General features: G+C 54.5%; 1 protein-coding gene across 1 annotated transcript; it reads left to right on the plus strand.

Moving 5' to 3' along the window:
* The first annotated feature begins 50 nt into the window (after nt 1–50).
* On the plus strand, nt 51–19,013 carry VPS35 (VPS35 retromer complex component). Its single transcript, XM_036345756.1, has 17 exons — nt 51–155; nt 4,059–4,157; nt 5,271–5,367; nt 6,103–6,226; nt 6,579–6,761; nt 7,714–7,927; nt 9,061–9,144; nt 9,810–9,919; nt 10,716–10,812; nt 10,909–11,057; nt 12,311–12,518; nt 12,803–12,958; nt 13,580–13,702; nt 14,808–14,987; nt 15,382–15,621; nt 16,931–17,074; nt 18,088–19,013. The coding sequence occupies exons 1-17, from the start codon at nt 153–155 to the stop codon at nt 18,265–18,267; spliced, it is 2,391 nt and encodes a 796-aa protein (XP_036201649.1). The 5' UTR covers nt 51–152; the 3' UTR covers nt 18,268–19,013.
* Nucleotides 19,014–19,510: the final 497 nt, after the last annotated feature.

The raw sequence follows: 19,510 nt of genomic DNA on the forward strand, positions 1-19,510 counted from the left end.
CTTAGGCTCCTAGAAGCGGACCAATCGAGAAGCCTCCTGCAGGCCAGGGGGCGGGGCTAGAGAGGGCGGGGCCTGGGGGCCTCGGCGTCACCTGACCGCGGCTGGCTCGGCGCGCGGAGGCTGCTGAGTGCTGCAGGTCCCGGGGCGTCGCCATGGTGAGTGCCGAGGGGCGGCGGGCCCCGGCGGCCCCCCTCCCAGCTCGGGCGCTCGCCCGTCGCCCTGGAGCGCTGCGGGCGCAGTTGAGGCCCCGCCGCCGGGTCGCGGCTCCGACCAGCCTGGCGTGGCCTGCGGGGTGCGGGACAGACCGGGGAAGGCCGCAGGCGCGGTGGGCGGCGGCTCCCGGCCGCAGCCGAGGCTCCGAGGCGGGCGCTCCCCGGGGGTGTCTCGGCCTGCAGGCACTGGGGGCCGTGGAGGCCCGCGGCCGTCCTGAATGCAGCCGGCTACCGCCCGGCTGGAACCGCAGCCCGAGAGCTGGGGCTGAGCGTCCGGCTGGGCCGGGGGCGTGCGGAGGGCCCGCGGCCTCGGGACCCGCCCAGAGGTGCCTCCCGGCCGGCGTCCCGCCTTCGTGCCTGATAGTGCCCGCCGGCCCCACGCCCTCTCCAGTGCAGGAAATGCCCACGGGAGGGACCGGAGCGGTGCCCCGGCCTTGCCCGGCCTCGCCCGGCCTAGTCGCCTCCCGGAGCGCGGTGCCTGCCAGCGGTTTCTAGGGACTCGCTGACGTGCGTTTCCTGGAAGGACGCGCTACCTGGTCGCTAGTGACGCGTGGTCCTGGGCACCTGGCGGCTCGCCGGTCTCCCCAGTGATCGCATCCACGCGTCCCCCTCGCTGGGAGCGGCATTCTCTCCCCGCACAAACGGGAACTTCCCCAAAATGTGCGCCCGGTGCCTGGTTCCCACGAGGGCGAGTTGTCACTTGCATTTTATTTCCGAGTCCGCAGCGGCTGCGGGATGTGTGTGTGTGGCCGCCGTAGGTTCGTTTGAAGGACCTCGCGTGCACCCGGTGCAGACGGGCCCTGGACACGGGCTGCCCTTCCCGCGTGGGGGCCGGAGAGCAGCATAGATGGGGACGCACACCCGTCCGGGTGGCGTATTGCTCCGCGAGGCTGTGTGGCTCCTCTCCCAGACGGTACAGCTGGGAGCGGCCGTCCGAACAGGGCCGACATGGAACTGGGGTTTGTCAGCTTCCCCACATGTATAGACTGACACGGTGTTTGGTAACGGGAGCCCTTCACTGAGGCTCTCCTGCTATACGCCCCGTTTCTGTGCTGGGGGACCCGTCCGGTGCAGGGCGCCAGACCCACCGTCCTGTGCACCTGCATTTTATTGGGAGAGAAAACCCGCGTGCCAGGCTGGTCACTGCCTGCCTTGGGCAGGTCACTCAGTCGTCTTTGAGCCTTACTTTTGCATTTGAAAAACAGTGTTGCCCGGCCGCGGGCGTGGCTCAGGGGTTGAGCTTTGACCTATGAACCAGGAGGTCACGATTCCATTCAAGGTCAGGGCACAGGCCCAGGTTGCAGCTCCATCCCCAGTTGGGGGACCTGCAGGAGGCAGCCGGTCCATGATTCTCATCACTGATGTTGCTGTCTCTCCCTTTCCCTTCCTTTCTCCCTCTCTCAAATCAATAAAAACATTTAAGAAAAGAAAGAAAGAAAACAAGTGTTGGTCTTGTTGGCTCTTCCCATCCTGGAATTCTAGGATGCAGTTCAGTTCGTCCAGCACCTTGTGTGCCTTGTACATCAGGACCGTGCCCAGAGCTGGAACCGTCTTCTCGCGGAGCTTAGGGGTCTGGGGGGGGACAGGTGGGTGGAGGATGGAGGGCCGCGGGTGCTGTGCCAGCGCCACAGCCCTGCGCTGGGTCCCGGGGCGCTGGGTCCCCGGGCGAGGCCGCCTGGGGAGCTGGGAAGGAGCCCAGGGAGGACAGTGCGCAGGCAGGTGATGTCTCCCTCCTGAGCTCCACCCCCTCCTCGGCCCTGTTCGCCCTCCTTCAGTTGTGTTTTGTGCCTTATGTTTCCAGCTGCTCTTTCATGAAGGTGGTGGTGTTCTGTCTGCTTGCGAGTGGGTTATTTTCACTTTGCAGTTGACTTGGGTTGTGTTGTTAGGTTCCTGCGGCCTGTGAGTGGAGAGATTGGCCAGCAGACAAGGCGTTGGGACGAGGGGAGATGATGGGTTGTGCCCAGGGGGCTGTAGTAATGCGGTGGCACTTCTGCAGCGCTGGTGCTAAGCATTTCCTTCTTCGTAGCCGTGATGTGCGTGCTCCTGGTCCTCGTTTGACAGCAGGGGAGGTGGAACGGAGAGGAGTTTTGTGGTTGCCGAGCTCACAGTGACCTTGGCTTTTCTCTGCGCCTCACACCTGTGTGGGCCTGGGGGTGCTGTCGGTTTGGGTCTCCAGCTAAAAGGGGCCTAATCGCCAGTGTCCATTTGATCTTGATTCTGTAGCATTTCCATTTTTTCTTTAGCCGTTTTTTAAATTAAGGTGAAGTTTACGTAACATAAACCTTTTAAAAGTGAGCAGTTCAGTGGCATTTAAGCCCAATGTTGTACAACCCCCACCTCGGTCTAGTCCCCAGACATCTGTCACCCAGAGGAGACCCTGTGGTCCTCCTTAAGCCGCGACTCCCCACGCTCCCTCCTGGTGACCACCTACAACCTTCCTGGGGAGATTCGCCTGTCCTGGATGTTTCATACAAACGGAATCATGCGACATACGGTCTTGTGTCCGGCTTCTTTCACTTAGCACAGGTTTCTAGGTTCACTCCCAGAGCACGTGTCAGTACTGCTTTCCTTTGTGCGATTGGATAGCATCCTGTTGTTTATGTATACCATAGCTTGTTTATCCACTCATCTGTTGATTCTCTAGTAATTTTCTGTTAACTTAAGGGTTCTGAACATTCTAACACCAGCTCATCCATTCACTCGTTGGACGTTTATGAACATCCATTAGGTGTCAGGCAGTGCTGGGTCCCAAGGATGTACAGGTGACCATCACTTATAATTATAACATGACCCAGTTGTGGTTGAGGTGCACACACAGTGTTTATGCAACAGGGAGAGGATGGCGGTTAATTCTGCTTGACAGGCGGGCCTAATTCATGTTGGGAGCAGGTTTTCGCTGACGGCACAGATTACCTAGACATACAGGCAGGTTTACAGGCCTGAGTGCGCAAAGCACAAGTGCTATTCTTGTATTACTATTAATTACTATATTACTTTTTATATCAACAATTGTAAGCTACTTCTGCCCCACCCTGCGTGTGTCCGTATCACTGGATCTGTGTTTGAAGTGATGAGCGAGGCACTTGGAGAGTATCATGTCTGCTACACTAAGCCCAACTAGTTTCTTCCTAGCTGTTCAGTCCTCGTTACATACTGCTTAAGGGGGGGGGGGGGGGTCAGTGTTCCATAAACCGCTTCCTTGGTCTAAGGAGAGACTGAAGTGCAGGTGGAAAGTAGTCTAGAGAGGAAGATGCTTTCAGAGATTCGGGCAGAACGGAAACCTTCACAAGCCTGGGGTTGGTTGCCTGGCCGGCGTGGCTCAGTGGTTGAGCATCAGTCCATGCACCAAGAGGTCCCTGGCTCGGTCCCCAGCACGGGGCACGCAGGAGGCAGCTGACAGATGTTAATGTTTCTCTTTCTCCCTCCCTCCCTCTCTCTCTCTGAAACATCAATTAAAAAAATAAAAAAAAAAAATATATATATATATATGAATGGGGTTGTTCGATAGCTGCGTTTGGGGTGGATTCAGAGCGTGCCAGCAGAACCGAGGCAGCATAAACTGGCCCTTGGGTTTCTTCGAGGCTCACCTGTTAGGGGGATGCTCAGTCAGTCCCGGAGAGAGAATACGTTCTCTGCACACGGCCGCCTCCTCAGTGTCGCGCTGACCTCAGGCCCAGGCACAGCGCTCTGTGCAGTAGTCGGCAGACACTGGGGGTGGGTTTGGGATGTTCCTCGGGCCGAGCCTCCGGGGAAGCCTGGGGAAGGGACCCGGTGAAGCTATAGGCCTAGCCGAGCTGCGAGAAGAGAGTGCGGGTGAGACTCACGGAGGCGTTTCTTGCTTTGCAGCCTACGACACAGCAGTCCCCGCAGGACGAGCAGGAGAAGCTGCTGGATGAGGCTGTGCAGGCTGTCAAGGTGCAGTCCTTCCAGATGAAGAGATGCCTGGTAAGCGGGCGGGTGGGGCGCGGTCTGCGCACCCACAGGTGGTGTGGCCGGCGGGGGACTCGCGTGCTCGCCACTGAGCTATTCCGCTGTGTTCTATCTTGAGGGCTTTTCTTTTGTTCTGAATGTATTTTTTGTAGACACTCGCTTAAGAATTATACTTACACCTATTTATTTATTTTCAAATTCCCAAAAGAGTTTTAGATAGGGCAGGGGATAATCTGTAGAAACTATGGATTCCGGGATTAAATGTAAGAAACGGACCCGTGTGGGCTGGTTACACGTTGTTGTGACGATGATGCTGACAACCATCTCTTACCGCGTCTGTGGTTTCTGAGGCGTAGTGACAGGCTTTTGACCAGTGTTACCTGTCGGGTGGCTTTTCTCGCAAACAGTTGGCACAAAAGAGACAAGTCGTGGAGTGGGGAGCACGGTGGGCACGGAGCTGCTGTGTTCTGTCTCTATGCCCGTGCTTCCGGGTCTGAGGGGATCGTCCTCCAGCTTCTCAGAGGGTCTGAGCTGTGGCCACGCCATTGCCAGGACAGTGTCAGAGGGTCTGAGCTGTGGCCGCGCCATTGCCAGGACAGTGTTAGAGGGTCTGGAAGCTGTGGCCGCGCCATTGCCGGGACAGTGTCAGAGGGTCTGAGCTGTGGCCGCGCCATTGCCAGGACAGTGTCAGAGGGTCTGAGCTGTGGCCGCGCCATTGCCAGGACAGTGTTAGAGGGTCTGGAAGCTGTGGCCGCCCCATTGCCGGGACAGTGTCAGAGGGTCTGGAAGCTGTGGCCGCGCCATTGCCAGGACAGTGTCCTGCCCCAGAGGAGCGGCGAGCCGGCTTCCTGATCCTGATCGCAGGGGAGCCGAGTCCTTGCCGCTCTGGCCGCAGTGGCGGGGGGGGGGGGGGGGGGGTTAGGGCTGGAGCTTTGCCGGGATATGGAAGGCTTGCTGAGCCCTGCACCTGCCGGCTACTCTGCATCTTTTCCTTTTCAGTGGAGAGAAGGCTGGAGTTCTGTGTGACTTAGCTATTTAAGTGCTGTATCAAATACCGGTGAAGGAGTCCCCTAACCGCGTCAGGGTTTGTTTAAGGCGCGCTTCTCATCAGTTCTGTCCTGTCTCTAGGACAAAAACAAGCTCATGGACGCGCTGAAACACGCCTCCAACATGCTTGGGGAGCTGCGGACCTCCATGCTGTCGCCCAAGAGCTACTACGAACTCTGTATCCTTTGAGCGGGAGAGGGCACACGGCTTCATCCTTCCTGGTCAGGCCACCTTTGTTTGCTCCTGCGTTTTCCTGGATTATGTCATCTTCGCTGTCTTCAGCAGAAGTGCTCCCTCTCCAGGCAGAGGTGCTAAGTGACAGAAAGAAATCCCAGTATTGGAGGCCCTTCTTCTGTGACTTCGCTACTTTATTTTATTTTTTTAAAAATATATATTTTTATTGATTTTTTACAGAGAGGAAGGGAGAGGGATAGAGAGTCAGAAACATCAATGAGAGAGAAACATTGATCAGCCGCCTCCTGCACACCTCCCACTGAGGATGTGCCCGCAACCAAGCTACATGCCCTTGACCGGAACCGAACCTGGGACCTTCCAGTCCGCAGGCCGACGCTCTATCCACTGAGCCAAACCGGTTACGGCTGTCTTCGCTACTTTCATGCTGTTTGTTGTGCCTCAGTTCCCAGAGCCTTCCTGAGGGCACTGGCAGCTGGTTCTTTATGACAGCTCCGATTCTGGCTCAGGGCTCGCACAGGGAAAGGGAGTCTGGGATGTGTCGTTGCAAACCCGCCAGCAGACGGACAGGCAGCCCTTGTTCTGTCTGCTTTGCCCCACCAGACAGACAGCTTTCACAACCTTATGTTGAGATAGCTGCCCGCTGGCCCAATGGCTGCCACGCGTCCAGGGAGTCGCTCAGCGTGGCCTCGCTTTATTTGAGCCCTTAACCTGCGGAAAGACATGGCTATTTCTGATGAGCTGCACTACTTGGAGGTCTACCTGACGGACGAGTTCGCCAAAGGACGGAAGGTGGCGGATCTCTACGAGCTGGTGCAGTACGCGGGCAACATCATCCCTCGGCTGTAAGTCATGGCGCTCAGGGCCTCGCAGAGGGCGATCGTTTGCTTCTCAGCCAGATTAATGAGGAGTGTTGGAAACAAAGAAATGGCCATATTTTATTCAATGTCTTGACTAGTAGAAAAGCGAATGTGACAGCTATTCCTAATGCGTGGAAAGGCGATGGTTATAGATGTGTGTGTGTGTGTGTGTGTGTGTAAACTCGGGGGTCAGCGGTTATATTTTCTGTCAATCTATTTTTGTCATCGTGCAGGAGAAAGCCAGGCCCCGCCTTGTGTACCGAATGCGTTTGTCTTCAGTGTGTCTGGGCATGCGCCATCAGGCTCTGGACTTGACCAGTGTCTCCCCACATCCTAGGTACCTGCTGATCACGGTGGGCGTGGTGTATGTCAAGTCTTTCCCTCAGTCCCGGAAGGACATTCTGAAGGACCTGGTGGAGATGTGCCGGGGGGTGCAGCACCCCCTGCGGGGCCTGTTCCTTCGCAACTACCTGCTCCAGTGCACCCGGAACATCCTGCCCGACGAGGGGGAGCCCACCGAGTGAGTGCCTTGCTTCCCGGGCGCGGAGGCCGGGTGCTCAGTGCGCGGAGGCCGGGTGCTCAGGTCGCTGTGACGCCGCGCCTCTGTGTGTGCCGAGAGGCGCGTGTGCCGCACGCCGGGGACATCTGCATCCTTAGGGCCCGCTTTTCTTATTGATCGTGATTGAGAGCATTTCCCATTCTGTTCGATGGTCTTTGAAAAGATGGCTTGTTAAATGCGTTCTGTTTTTGAAATTGTATTTACAGTGAAATAATGACATGTGCTTAATGCTTTCCATGAACTATCCAGTTTTCATGCCGTTCCCTGAGGGTCCGTCAGTTTGTGCAGTTTATGGACTGGCCTGCCAGTTACCCAGAACAGAAGTAATTTTCATGATCTAAGCACACAAATTAGATATTATCTCCCAACCAGAACAAATACAAGTTCAGCAGCGGAGAGATGCATGTGAGGTTACTGGCTTTGTTATGATTCTCCTCCCATTTTGAAGGTTAATTAAGCAATCGGTAACAAATGTTTGAAAACCAAGTTCCCCGTCTTAGGAGGTGTGGAAACAGGCAGGAAATGCATGACCTCTTCCCTCCCTCGCCAGGCTGACCGTTCAGTTGAAACATAAGCTATTTCACAGTAAAATGATGTCCTTACCAGTAGGCTACGTCAGGTTTTTTAGGCTTTGTGAGCTAAGGGAATTGTTGGAACAGTAGGTCTGGTTGGTGCAGGGCAGGCGTGGGGGAGTGTTTTGTCCCTTTAACAACTGTGATGTGCTGGGTCCTCTCCCTGGCGTTTTCCCCTGGAGTTTGTTCCCCTTGAACTTGAACACTGAGCTGGGGAGGTTGGGAGCCTTGGATGAAGCACCGGGCATGAGAGGGAGGAGGGGAGATGCACGAAGGGCGGTGGCAGTGCGTTTGTCCTGATGCGGACCCTGTATGTGAAGTCTCCCGCTGTTTCCTTGCAGTGAAGAAACGACGGGCGACATCAGTGACTCCATGGATTTTGTGCTCCTGAACTTTGCAGAAATGAACAAGCTGTGGGTGCGAATGCAGCACCAGGGCCACAGCCGCGACAGGGAGAAGCGCGAGCGGGAGCGGCAGGAGCTGCGGATCCTGGTGGGGACCAACCTGGTGCGCCTCAGCCAGCTGGAGGGCGTCAACGTGGAGCGCTACAAGCAGGTGTCTTTTCACTCCTCACCTCCTCTCGTGTCCGGAGGGATCACTGGGGTCTGATTTTAAAAATCGAAATATTTTTGTGAAATGACATCGAAGAAGATTTTCTTAAATAAACCGAAAGATACGTTTTGTGTTTGTGGCGTGGAAGGTTGAATATTACCAGTTTCCCTTTTTTAATTGAGATGAACTATATTTTGCTGTAGATTTACTCTAAGCTACGTAAGATCATGGGGTTGGTGAAAGGGATAAACACCTAAGTCTGGAGAGAAGAGAGCAGGGAGCCACAGACATTTTTTGTGAAGCATCAGAGAGGAAATACTGGTTACTCCACTGCCTGGAACTGCTGTGCCCGTGGGTCTCGCTGAAGCCGGCACAGACGGGCGGCAGCAACCTCCAGGTCAGCCAGGCTGTGGCCCCTGGAGGCGGCGGTCCGGAATAGACCACCCACATATAATCCACTACTTATAAAGGCGCAGGGGCGACCTTTACAACAGATGGTTCTGGGATATGGACATCTGTATGCCGACAAAACCCCTGCCTGTGACCCAGCCTCACACCACGAAAAAAACTAAAAAATGGGCCAGAGACTTAAACCTAAAATCTATTAAAATCTTTAGAAGACAACACAAAGGAAGTCTCTATAACCTTGGCTTAGACAGAGATTTCTTAGGATTTAAAAAGCACAAACCATAAAAGATAAAAGATTAATGAAATGGACTTCATCCCAGATGAATTTTACTATTAGAAACATAGGGTTTTTAATTTAATAATTCTCTGTAAAATTAAAAAAAATACTTTTATTGATTTCAGAGAGGAAGGGAGAGGAGAAAGAGAGAGAAACATCATTGATGAGAGAGAATCATGGATCGGCTGCCCCCTGTACGCCCCACACGGGGGATGGAGCCCACAACCTGGGCCTGTGCCCTGACCAGGAATCTAACCGTGACCTCCTGGTTCATAGGTTGATGCTCAACCACCGAGCCATGCCGGCTGGGCTATAAAATTTTAATCTAGAAATGAAGCATGGATGAGAAAAATCTAAAATATGATTTTTAAATTAATAGTCCAAGTGTGTTACTAGAGAGGTGACTTAAGATTTTGAAAATCGTATTTTAACTCTTACTTTTCTCTCTCAGATCGTCTTGACCGGCATATTGGAGCAGGTCGTCAATTGTCGGGATGCTTTGGCTCAAGAATACCTCATGGAGTGTATTATTCAGGTGGGTCACAACACTTCATTTATGTTCTTATTTATTTTAAAGCTTTTTAAAAACATTTTTATTGATTTCAAAGAGGAAGGGAGAGGGAGAGAGAGAGAAACATCCATGATGAGAGAGAATCATGGATCAGCTGCCTCCTGCACGTCCCCCACTGGGGATGGAGCCCACAACCCGGGCCTGTGCCCTGACCGGGAATCAAACCTGGGACCTTTCAGTTCCCAGGCCGATGCTCTATCCACTGAGCCAAACCGGCTAGGGCAAGTTTATGTTTTTTTAAATGACCCACTTTATAGTTCATTAATTTTCATTTTTAAAAAAACTCTTGAGAGAGTAGAAATGAGCTTTGCTGAGTAAGTAATTCCTTTCTCCTGCTGCTCCCTCGTGGTCTTTGTGTTTTCCTCCCCACGTGTCAGAGCGTCTTCTCCCCCCCCCCCCCCCCGGTGTCCAGGTCTCGTTAGTTGTAGCGTAATTGTGGGTGCGCTGTGGTCAGTGGGATAGTCTGTCTGGGCTTACGTCTGGAGAGGCTTCAAGTATTTTACTTTAGTCCTCTGAGACTGAAGCGATTTCTCCCACAAATACGAACTTCCAATACCGCAATAAGTCCAGAATCTCGTGTGAACTGTGTGTGCTTGTACCAGTCAGCTCTGATGTGATGTGATTTCCAGGTTTTCCCTGACGAATTCCACCTTCAGACCTTGAACCCTTTTCTCCGGGCCTGCGCGGAGTTACACCAGAACGTGAATGTGAAGAACATCATCATCGCTCTGATCGACAGGTAAGAGCTCCCAGTGCCGGCGGGCGAGCGTGCTGACCGGAGAGAACAGTGTGAGGCGCTATCCTGAATGACGTCCGCGACCTCTTCGTTACAGCAGTGCTTTCGTGTCGGTGCGCTCGCTGTTCAGTCCTGTCAGCGTCGGTACCTACTCGTGCTCGCCTCACCTCGGCATGGAAGAGGTTTAGCGTTTAATTGTGCAGGAAGCATGAGATAACGAACATATGCTATATATAAATATGTTTTTATTGATTTCAGAGCGGAAGGGAGAAGGAGAGAGAGAGAGAAGCATCAATGATGAGAGAGAGTCATTGATCGACTGCCTCCTGCACGCCCTCCACTAGGGATGGAGCCCACAACCCCGGGCATGTGCCCTGACCAGGAATCTAACCGTGACTTCCTGGTTCATAGGTCGATGCTCAACCACTGAGCCACGCCAGCCGGGCTAAAGATTTTTCTTTATAATCATCTGTTGAATACATCTGTCACTTTCATGCATTTCTGTCCATATCTGATTAATTAGGGTTCAAAGAATTTGGCAGAATTGGCCTGTTGAATACCATTTCTGTGCGGTGTCAGGCTTGGGGTAAAGCAGGCATGCAGGGAAGTAAGGCTTCACTGCACACTGTTCAGCTGGAAGTGAACTGAGGAAGTGATGGGCTGCATCCCGTGTCCTCTTTGAAGCCCTTGTTGTTCTGGGAGAAAGGCCTGTAGGAAACAGGGAAGGCGCGGGAGTGACATGTCCCCTGGGACCCGATGCTCAGCTCCCTGCCCCTAAACAAGGCTGTTCTGCCCCCAGGCTAGCGTTGTTTGCGCACCGTGAGGACGGGCCTGGCATCCCCGCAGACATCAAGCTCTTCGACATATTCTCGCAGCAGGTGGCGACTGTGATCCAGGTGGGTGTGGCTTTGCCCAGGTTCCCGCCGGAACCCCTGGGCTGGGAGGTCCTTTTGTACCTGCTTAGAGTGAACCCCGTACTTTCTCCACCGCAGTCTAGACAGGACATGCCCTCGGAGGATGTCGTGTCCTTACAAGTCTCCCTCATCAACCTGGCGATGAAGTGCTACCCGGACCGAGTGGACTATGTCGATAAAGTTCTGGAGACGACAGTGGAGATATTTAACAAGCTCAACCTGGAACAGTGAGTCAGTTACATTCTCTCGTAAAAGCCCTCGAAGGCACCTTTTTGTCCCAGGTTTGTTTTTCTTCCTCCGCTCCTTTCCGAAGGGTTAGCGTCCGTCTGTGCCAAGCATTTGTTTGAGGGACATGCTTGGTGCTGGTCGGGGCAGAGAGTGGGACTGATGATGTGGCTGCTGCCTGGTCACGTGGTGGCTCATGGAGTGCAGGCGGCTCCCGGGACCGCGTCTCCGGTTCAGGCCCCTCTGAATAATGAATGAGTTCGTTCTGAACCCGAGGGAGGCTCTTGACGCCAAGCAGCAGCTCCATGAGAAGGGGTTCCAACAGATGAGTGGGTTGTGAAACGTAAGGGCGTGCAGGATGGCAGGTGTGGGAGTGATGGTGCTGTGAGATCCCTGTCTGCTGGGATCTTTGATGCCGTCAAGGAGAGAAGACACAGGGGCCTTAGCGGAGCTCTCCAGGCCTGTGGCACCCTCTAGTGGCCACTGTGGGACTTCCGAGCCCTTTGTCTTTCTCTGCCTGTGTGTTATTGTTCCACCTCATGCCGGCGCCCTCCTTCCGCCTCCGGTGTCTGCTGCACCTGAGGGTTACTTTTTCTTGTACCTCCTCCCAGCCCCCTCTTCCCTTGGGTCTGCCATTTTTGTGTGACTGAAAAGCAATTCAGATCTTGAATGACAGCACTGATGTCTCCGTATCTTCCCTGACTAAGTGCATTTTAAAGTAAAATTAGATAAAATAAAGAATTAGAAATCCCGATCTCTCCAATTCTCTAAATGGCCGCGATCCCTCGGTCTCACAGAAGCGCCACAGGTGCTGCCTGGAACCCAGCCACTTGTCCTGAATCACCGCCGTCCGATGCAGAAGCGGGAGTTGGCTTTCCCATGTTTGGTGGCCTTGCTGGTTTGGCCTGGATTTTTCTCCCTACCTACCTTCGTCCTGCTAAACAGTGCTTACTGGCTACCCCGGGACCGAGCCACCGCCTCCTCCTTCCTTAGAAACAGCAAATTCCAGACAGTCATTCTGCCCCCAGCTCCACAGCCTGGCATTACTGAGTCGCCTTGTTGTCACTAGGGCATCAATAGGTGAATAAACGTGTCAGGACAGGCGTCTGGGAAGGAGGGCGTTGGGGTGGGGGTGGTGGTCCCCTGGGCCGTTTCCTCTCTGTGTCAATGAGAAGGCAGGTGATCGTGAGCCCAGCGCCGCCGTCTGTCTGCGGGAGCTGGTTCTGCTCGGTAAAGGCCGCCCTGCCTCTTGCAGCATCGCCACCAGCAGCGCGGTCTCCAAGGAGCTCACCAGGCTGCTGAAGATCCCCGTGGACGCCTACAGCAACGTGCTGACCGTGCTGAAGCTGAGGCACTTCCACCCGCTCTTCGAGTACTTCGACTACGAGTCCAGGAAGAGCATGAGCTGCTACGTGCTCAGCAATGTTCTGGATTATAACACGGAGATCGTCTCTCAGGACCAGGTAGGAGCGCCGGCCGGCGTGCTGTGTGGTTGCAAGTGGCTGCTCGTTGTGGTGGTTACGGGAGTGGAGACGCATGAGGAGGAGACAGGCGGCTGGAACCTCCCCAGAGCGAGGGCCGTGGCTGACTGGCACCTGCCGCGGGTCCCTGCCGACGGGGGTGCTGCCTGCACATCCTCGCTCGCAGGGCTTGTCCTGTGGATGCTGCCGGGCGACTTTACGGCTGCCAACCCCTTGACGGCGCTTTTCCTGCCGAAGGCTTCACCCGGGCTCTGTCTCACGCACAGGTGGACGCCATCATGAACCTCGTCTCCACGCTGATCCAGGACCAGCCCGATCAGCCCGCGGAGGACCCGGACCCCGAGGACTTCGCCGACGAGCAGAGCCTCGTGGGCCGGTTCATCCACCTCCTGCGGTCGGAGGACCCCGACCAGCAGTACCTGGTACGGCGAGCTCTGCCCGCCCGCGACGCCAGGGGAAGCGGCACAGACATGGCTCACGGGCTCACGCAGCGGGGCGTGGGAGGGTTTGAGAGAAGGGCAGCCGGGAGGAGGTGAGGTGGAACCCGTAGACTTCCCTTTCTTTGTGCACAGTTGTTTGCAGTGTTCTGGAGTCTGTTCCGTTTGGAGACTTAGGAACCGCAGAAAAGCCATCTTCCCTTAGTTGGGTGTCTAGGAACCATTCCACGCTCATAGCCTTTTAACTGTTGCTTTAACGTGTAAGCAACAATCCTTGTGTTCAAGGTTTGCCAGTGTCAGTTGTGCTTGCCACATTGAAAGCGGAACGGAGTCTGTCCGGAGCGCTCTGCCCGCGGGCACTTCGTGCACGCGCTCAGGGAAACGTTCAAGCCCCTCCCTGCCCTGACGGGGTGGGCCCTGCAGCGTGTCTGAGCCCCCGTTTGCGAGATGGGGTTCGTGTGTGTCGGGTGATGGATGCCTGCGAGAGCAGAGGTGTGACGTGCCCGCGGGGGGCTGGCAGCAGCGCGAGGCCCAGCGCCTCCTCTAATTGGATGATGGTTAATCACGGTGCAGAGAAGACTGATGGTTTTGTGGTTTTTTGGGCAGATTTTAAACACGGCACGGAAACATTTTGGAGCTGGCGGGAACCAGCGGATCCGCTTCACGCTGCCGCCCCTGGTGTTCGCGGCCTACCAGCTGGCCTTCCGCTACAAGCAGAATTCCAAAGTGGTGGGTGTGCTGCTCAGTGAGCCCTGCTCTTCCTCCCCCCACAGTGTGCACTTCAGTTCATTTCTATAGAAAACGTCCAGACACACAAGCAGCCGGTGGCGGCCTAAACCCCAGTGTCGGCGGCTCTCAGCTCCCCCGCGGCCCTCAGTGATGTCGGCAGGTCAGACACCGGCCGAGGGCTCAGGGATGAGCGTTCAGCCGGGTGAAGTGTGTGCTCGAAGCTTTCCCGCATCCAAAGGTCACTGGTGAGACACGATGAGTCTGCTGCACGGCTGCTCAGCCTTTAGTCTGACAGAGCGGCTGCCACACGGCAGGGCTGCAGGGCACGCGGGGGGGCCGCCCGAGCTCTGCCCGGGGAAGCCGGCGCCTGTCACCTCTGAGAGCCCCATCGAGGCATCTTGGGGTTGGACCCATTGTGGTTCTTCTGTTTGTTTGCTTTTTAATTTTTTCAATTCTTATTTTTAAAATACATTTTTATTGATTTCAGAGAGGAAGGGAGAGGGGGAGAGAGAGAGAAACATCAATGATGAGAGAGAATCATTGATCGGCTGCCTCCTGCACGCCCCCTACTGGGGATCGAGCCCACATCCCGGGCATGTGCCCTTGACCGGAATTGAACCCAGGGCCCTCAGTCCACGGGCTGACGCTCTATCTGCTGAGCCACACCCAGTAGGCTGGACCATTACTTCTGAGCTGCTGTGAAGTGGAGAGCAGGACCATGAACAAGGTCCCCATCACGTTACCTTTGCAGAGCAGAAAGGAAGGAAGACCTTCGCACACAGCGTTATCAGTGATGACTGCTGCCATCGGTTTAGGGATGACTTTAATTTTACACATCTTTTTTTGTTTCTTTTTCTGATTTTGTCCAAATTTGGAATGTGTTGCTTTTCTGATGAGAGAGACCAGATGCCCAGCATTGAGCGTGCACGGTGAGCTGGAAGGGCGGCGCGAGAAGACTCCGCTGCCCCGTCCGCTTTGTGAACGCGTGAGAGAGAGAGGACAGACAGCTGCCTGCCTTCTGCTGGTTCTGTAGAGCTTCATGTGCAGTGGGTGTCCCTGCGCACGGCCGTCCGACCTAAGGTAGCCAGCTCGCTTCCTGTTGCAGGACGACAAGTGGGAGAAGAAGTGCCAGAAGATCTTCTCCTTTGCTCACCAGACCATCAGCGCCCTGATCAAGGCCGAGCTGGCGGAGCTGCCCCTCCGGCTGTTCCTGCAGGGCGCCCTCGCGGCCGGCGAGATCGGCTTTGAGAACCACGAGACAGTAGCGTATGAGTTCATGTCCCAGGTGAACACCTGTCCCCTTCTGGGCTCAGTCGCCTGGGGTGGTGCCCAGGGCTGCGCCTCCCTTCCCACCGGCTTCGGACCTCTTAGTGCTGCAGCCGCCGGGACTGGTTTGGAGGGGACCCCATCAGTTAGTTACTGGGAGCTAGGGAGACCCAGGACTTCCAAGCGGGCCACGGCCAAACTTCCTTTGCTCATTCAGTTGGGGAAGCCGGGGTTAAGCAAAAGCTAAGACCCGTCTTCCTGCTGCAGCTGGTCGGCATCTTCGCTGCCTCCTGCCTCTCCCGGGCCACGCGCTCTCATCCGAAGCCTGCGGAAGGCCTCCCGCTGGGTGTGGGAGCTGCTGGGGAAATGCCCGCGGGCAGGGCTGGGACCTAAAGGCCCGCTCTGTCTGCCAGGCGTTCTCTCTGTATGAGGATGAGATCAGTGACTCCAAAGCCCAGCTGGCGGCCATCACGCTGATCATCGGCACATTCGAGAGGATGAAGTGCTTCGGCGAGGAGAACCACGAGCCGCTGAGGACGCAGTGCGCTCTCGCCGCCTCCAAGCTCCTGAAGAAGCCGGACCAGGGCCGAGCCGTGAGCACCTGCGCCCATCTCTTCTGGTCCGGCAGGAACACCGACAAGAACGGGGAGGAGGTGAGGCGCCTGGGCCGCTGCGGGAGGGAGCGCGGGTGGCGGGCTGTGCCTGGAGGGAGGTGCTGGCGGTGCCAGGAACCTGTACCTGGAACATGGCTCCTTTAAAGAAATGGAAAGGAAAGGAATGTATAGGGTCACATCCTGCACGGACGCCTCCGCTTAGGACAGTTGTAACAGTGAGTCGATGCCGCTGCCTGTAGCAGACACATGCCCAGGCCGGCCTGCTCAGTGCAGGTGGCTGCTGCCTCCGCAGACAGCGTCTGTCACACGGGGAGGGTGTGTGCTCCCCTGCATCCCACGTGGCGCCACTTCAGCGGCATGGCCGCTCCGTGTCTGTCCGCGTCTGCTGATGCTCAGCGTCAGGCTTGTTCTTGGTTGTTACACTGTGGTGTGACCCGTGCTCGGTGGTGTCCCTGCTGTCACCATTGGGGGTGTCCCGTGCTGCACCATGCAGATGGGGCTGTGCTTGCTGTCTGCTCTGACTGCTCCACCCGCCAGCCATCCCGGACTCCCGCCCGCTCCCCGGCCTCCTCTCACACAGTTAATGGACTGCTGTGGAGGCTGAACGTAGCTCATTCACGCACAGGAAACCAGGAAACTTGAGTGACTTGTTTTACTGCAATACTGTAGTGGTCTGGAACCTAGCCCACAGTATCTCCGAGGAATCCTTTATAATAAAAGGGTAATATGCAAATTGACCCTAACAGCAGAAAGACTGGGAATGACTGGTCACTATGACACACACTGACCACCAGGGGGCAGACGCTCAATGCAGGAGCTGCCTCCTGGTGGTCAGTGCGCTCCCACAGGGGGAGCTCTGCTCAGCCACAAGCCAGGCTGATGGCTGCCAGCACAGCGGTGGTGGCAGGAGCCTCTCCCGCCTCCTCAGCAGCATTAAGGATGTCTGACTACAGCTTAGACCTGCTCCCCACTGGCGAGTGGACATTCCCTGAGGGCTCCCGGGCTGCCAGAGGGATGTCTGACTGCCAGCAGGGGGACATCCCCCAAGGGGTCCCAGACTGCGAGAGGGCACAGGCCGGGCTGAGGGACGCCCCCCCCCCCACCCCCCCACCAGTGCACAAATTTTTGTGCACTGGGCCTCTAGTGCTATCTATAAATATAAAACATAAATACACAAAACAAGTAACCTATTTACTTTAAAACGTAGCTGTGTGCTTTAGAAAATGAAGATTTAAGTTCCTTTTGTCCCTTTAAACATGAGAGAGGCACTGGAGAGTTGTGTTCATCTCCCTGTGTGGCTGGACATGGGTGATCCATTGATCTCTTTAAACGCGCCCCTTCATTCCAGCTGCATGGAGGCAAGAGGGTCATGGAATGCCTGAAGAAAGCTCTGAAAATAGCAAACCAGTGCATGGACCCCTCGCTGCAAGTGCAACTCTTTATAGAGATTCTGAACAGATACATCTACTTTTACGAGAAGGAGAATGATGCGGTAAGCGGCCTTGGTTTCCCTTCCTGCTCTCCGGGTTGATGCGTACGGAGTTTATCATCCTGACACCGTCTTCTTTGTTTACAAGGCTCAGGGCTGGGAGCGGTCCCTACTGGTCTCTGCGACTCCAAAACCCCGCTCTGTGCGTGTGGGCGCATCTCGTTTGCTTAGGGATGTTTGTAGAAACAGCCGCTGAACGTCTAAAGCACGAAATAACTCACACAGGAGGCTGACTTGTCACGTGCACGTTTAGAATGATTCCTGAGGAAGGAATGATGTTCTGCTTCCAGCAGTAGCGTTGGTCAAGATTTGTAGGTTAAATACTGGTTTGCTGTTGTTCCCTTACTGGTTCATGACGCTCTGCATTTTTTAATACCCCCTTTTTTTATGACTAGCCAATAGTTAGTTGTAGCTTAAACCAGGAACCCTGTTCTCATCTCTCTTTTTTTTTCTGTTAAAAAAATATATATTTTATTGCCAAAACCGGTTTGGCTCAGTGGATAGAGCGTCGGCCTGCGGACTGAGAGGTCCCGGGTTCGATTCCGGTCAAGGGCATGTACCTGGGTTGCGGGCACATCCCCAGTGGGAGATGTGCAGGAGGCGGCTGATCGATGATTCTCTCTCATCGATGTTTCTAGCTCTCTATCCCTCTCCCTTCCTCTCTGTAAAAAATCAATAAAATATATATTAAAAAAAAAATATATATATATATATTTTATTGATTTTTTTACAGAGAGGAAGGGAGAGGGATAGAGAGAAACATCGGTCAGCTGCCTCCTGCACACTCCCCACTGGGGATGTGCCCGCAACCAAGGTACATGCCCTTGACCGGAATTGAGCCTGGGACCCTTCAGTCCGCAGGCCGACGCTCTACCCACTGAGCCACACTGGTCAGGGCGTCATAATTACTCTGGTAATTGGTGAGAGTAACACGAGCTCCTCAAACTGTTTTTATTAAGTCACCTTGGCCCTCGGCGGTGCGTGCCGGATCGTGAGCTTGTGCACATTGTTTTTAGGTCACAATTCAGGTTCTGAACCAGCTTATCCAGAAGATCCGAGAAGACCTCCCCAATCTCGAGTCCAGTGAAGAGACGGAGCAGATTGACAAGCACTTCCACAACACGCTGGAGCACCTGCGCCGCAGGCGGGAGGCCCCGGAGCCCGAGGGGCCCATTTACGAAGGCCTCGTCCTGTGAGGGCGGCCCCTCCCCGTGCAGAGGCGTAGTCCGTAGGCCTCCCTCCCGTAGATCGTGCCTTCAGAAATGCTGAGTAGGCCTCCCGTCTCTCACCCGTGGTGTGTGTGACCCGGCACCTCCGGACACTCACCTTCAAGACCTTAATAAAGTTACTCACTTCATAAGTGTTCAGGCCGACTGATCACCCAAAGTGGCATGATTGATCTGCTATTTAAAATTATCGTGATTTGTAAAAAAACAAAAGTATTTAAAAACCACTTCTCGCGGCTACTAATGAAGCTCTCCTTCCTCTCTTCCTGTCCTGTTCCATGTTGGTTGTGTCATTTCCTCGTGACTGGGAGCACTAACCCGTGTCTGTCTCTGTTCGCTAGTCCAGTGTGAGGTTAATTTAGGCGAAAGGAATACTGTCTGTGAAGTTCAGCTGGGGCTCCTCCCTCAGTGCAAGATGAGGCCCTGTGTAATATTTCCCCTGAAATAGAATATATTAATGCATGTTGGAGGCTCTAAAGCACCATGGTCAAAACCAGAAGCTATATTTTGCATATTTGGACTCAGCCATCATTAAGAACCTATGTCGTCGTCCCCTTGACATATTTATCAAAATAATTTTGTTCTAAATAGTATAAAATAGAAAATTTGTGATCTATATGATTCATGTATAACCTTCAATGTCAATTTAGGGGGAAATGCATCAGACCATTATCACAATTTTTTTTCACCAGTGAGAATAAAGTTGCTATTAACAATCTGGACTCTTCCTTTCATACTGACTCATAAAGGAACTGGCAGATGCCTGTGGATGGAGGCGCTTTTCCTGTGCAGGCTGCTCAGCCTCGCTGTCACCACCAGGCTCCTGCCCCATCACACCTGGCGTCCTGGTGGCCTCTGCTGTCACTGGCCTGTCATGGCCGGCATAGGCCCTGAGGCGGCTGCTGGAGTTGGGCTGGTTTCTGCACTTGATCTTAGCCAAAAGGCCGAGAAGCAATAGTTGGGCTGGTTTCTGATGCTCGCTGTGCTGGGTTAAATCGGGTGCTACTTACCTTTTTATATTTTTATTTTTTCACCTATCTTCTTGGTGACTCTTTCCTCATCTGTATTCCTGGCCTCAGCACGGTTTTTGAATCTTGAATGAGGATGCAGGGAGAGCACGCTCGCTACCCTTGGGGATTATACTTGGCTTTGATGAGTAAATGTGGGCAAAACACACGTTAGTAAATTTAATTTGACATGATTTCCAAACGTG

This window comes from Myotis myotis, unplaced genomic scaffold (genome assembly GCF_014108235.1).
Source record: "Myotis myotis isolate mMyoMyo1 unplaced genomic scaffold, mMyoMyo1.p scaffold_m19_p_19, whole genome shotgun sequence".
NCBI classification, from domain to species: domain Eukaryota; kingdom Metazoa; phylum Chordata; class Mammalia; order Chiroptera; family Vespertilionidae; genus Myotis; species Myotis myotis.

Bases quoted from the DNA above. Each gene is read 5' to 3' on its own strand.
- VPS35 (XM_036345756.1), top strand. The intron at 11,058-12,310 runs GTGAGTCAGTTA...TGCCTCTTGCAG, and splicing joins AACAAGCTCAACCTGGAACA to CATCGCCACCAGCAGCGCGG. The intron at 15,622-16,930 runs GTGAGGCGCCTG...CCTTCATTCCAG, and splicing joins CCGACAAGAACGGGGAGGAG to CTGCATGGAGGCAAGAGGGT.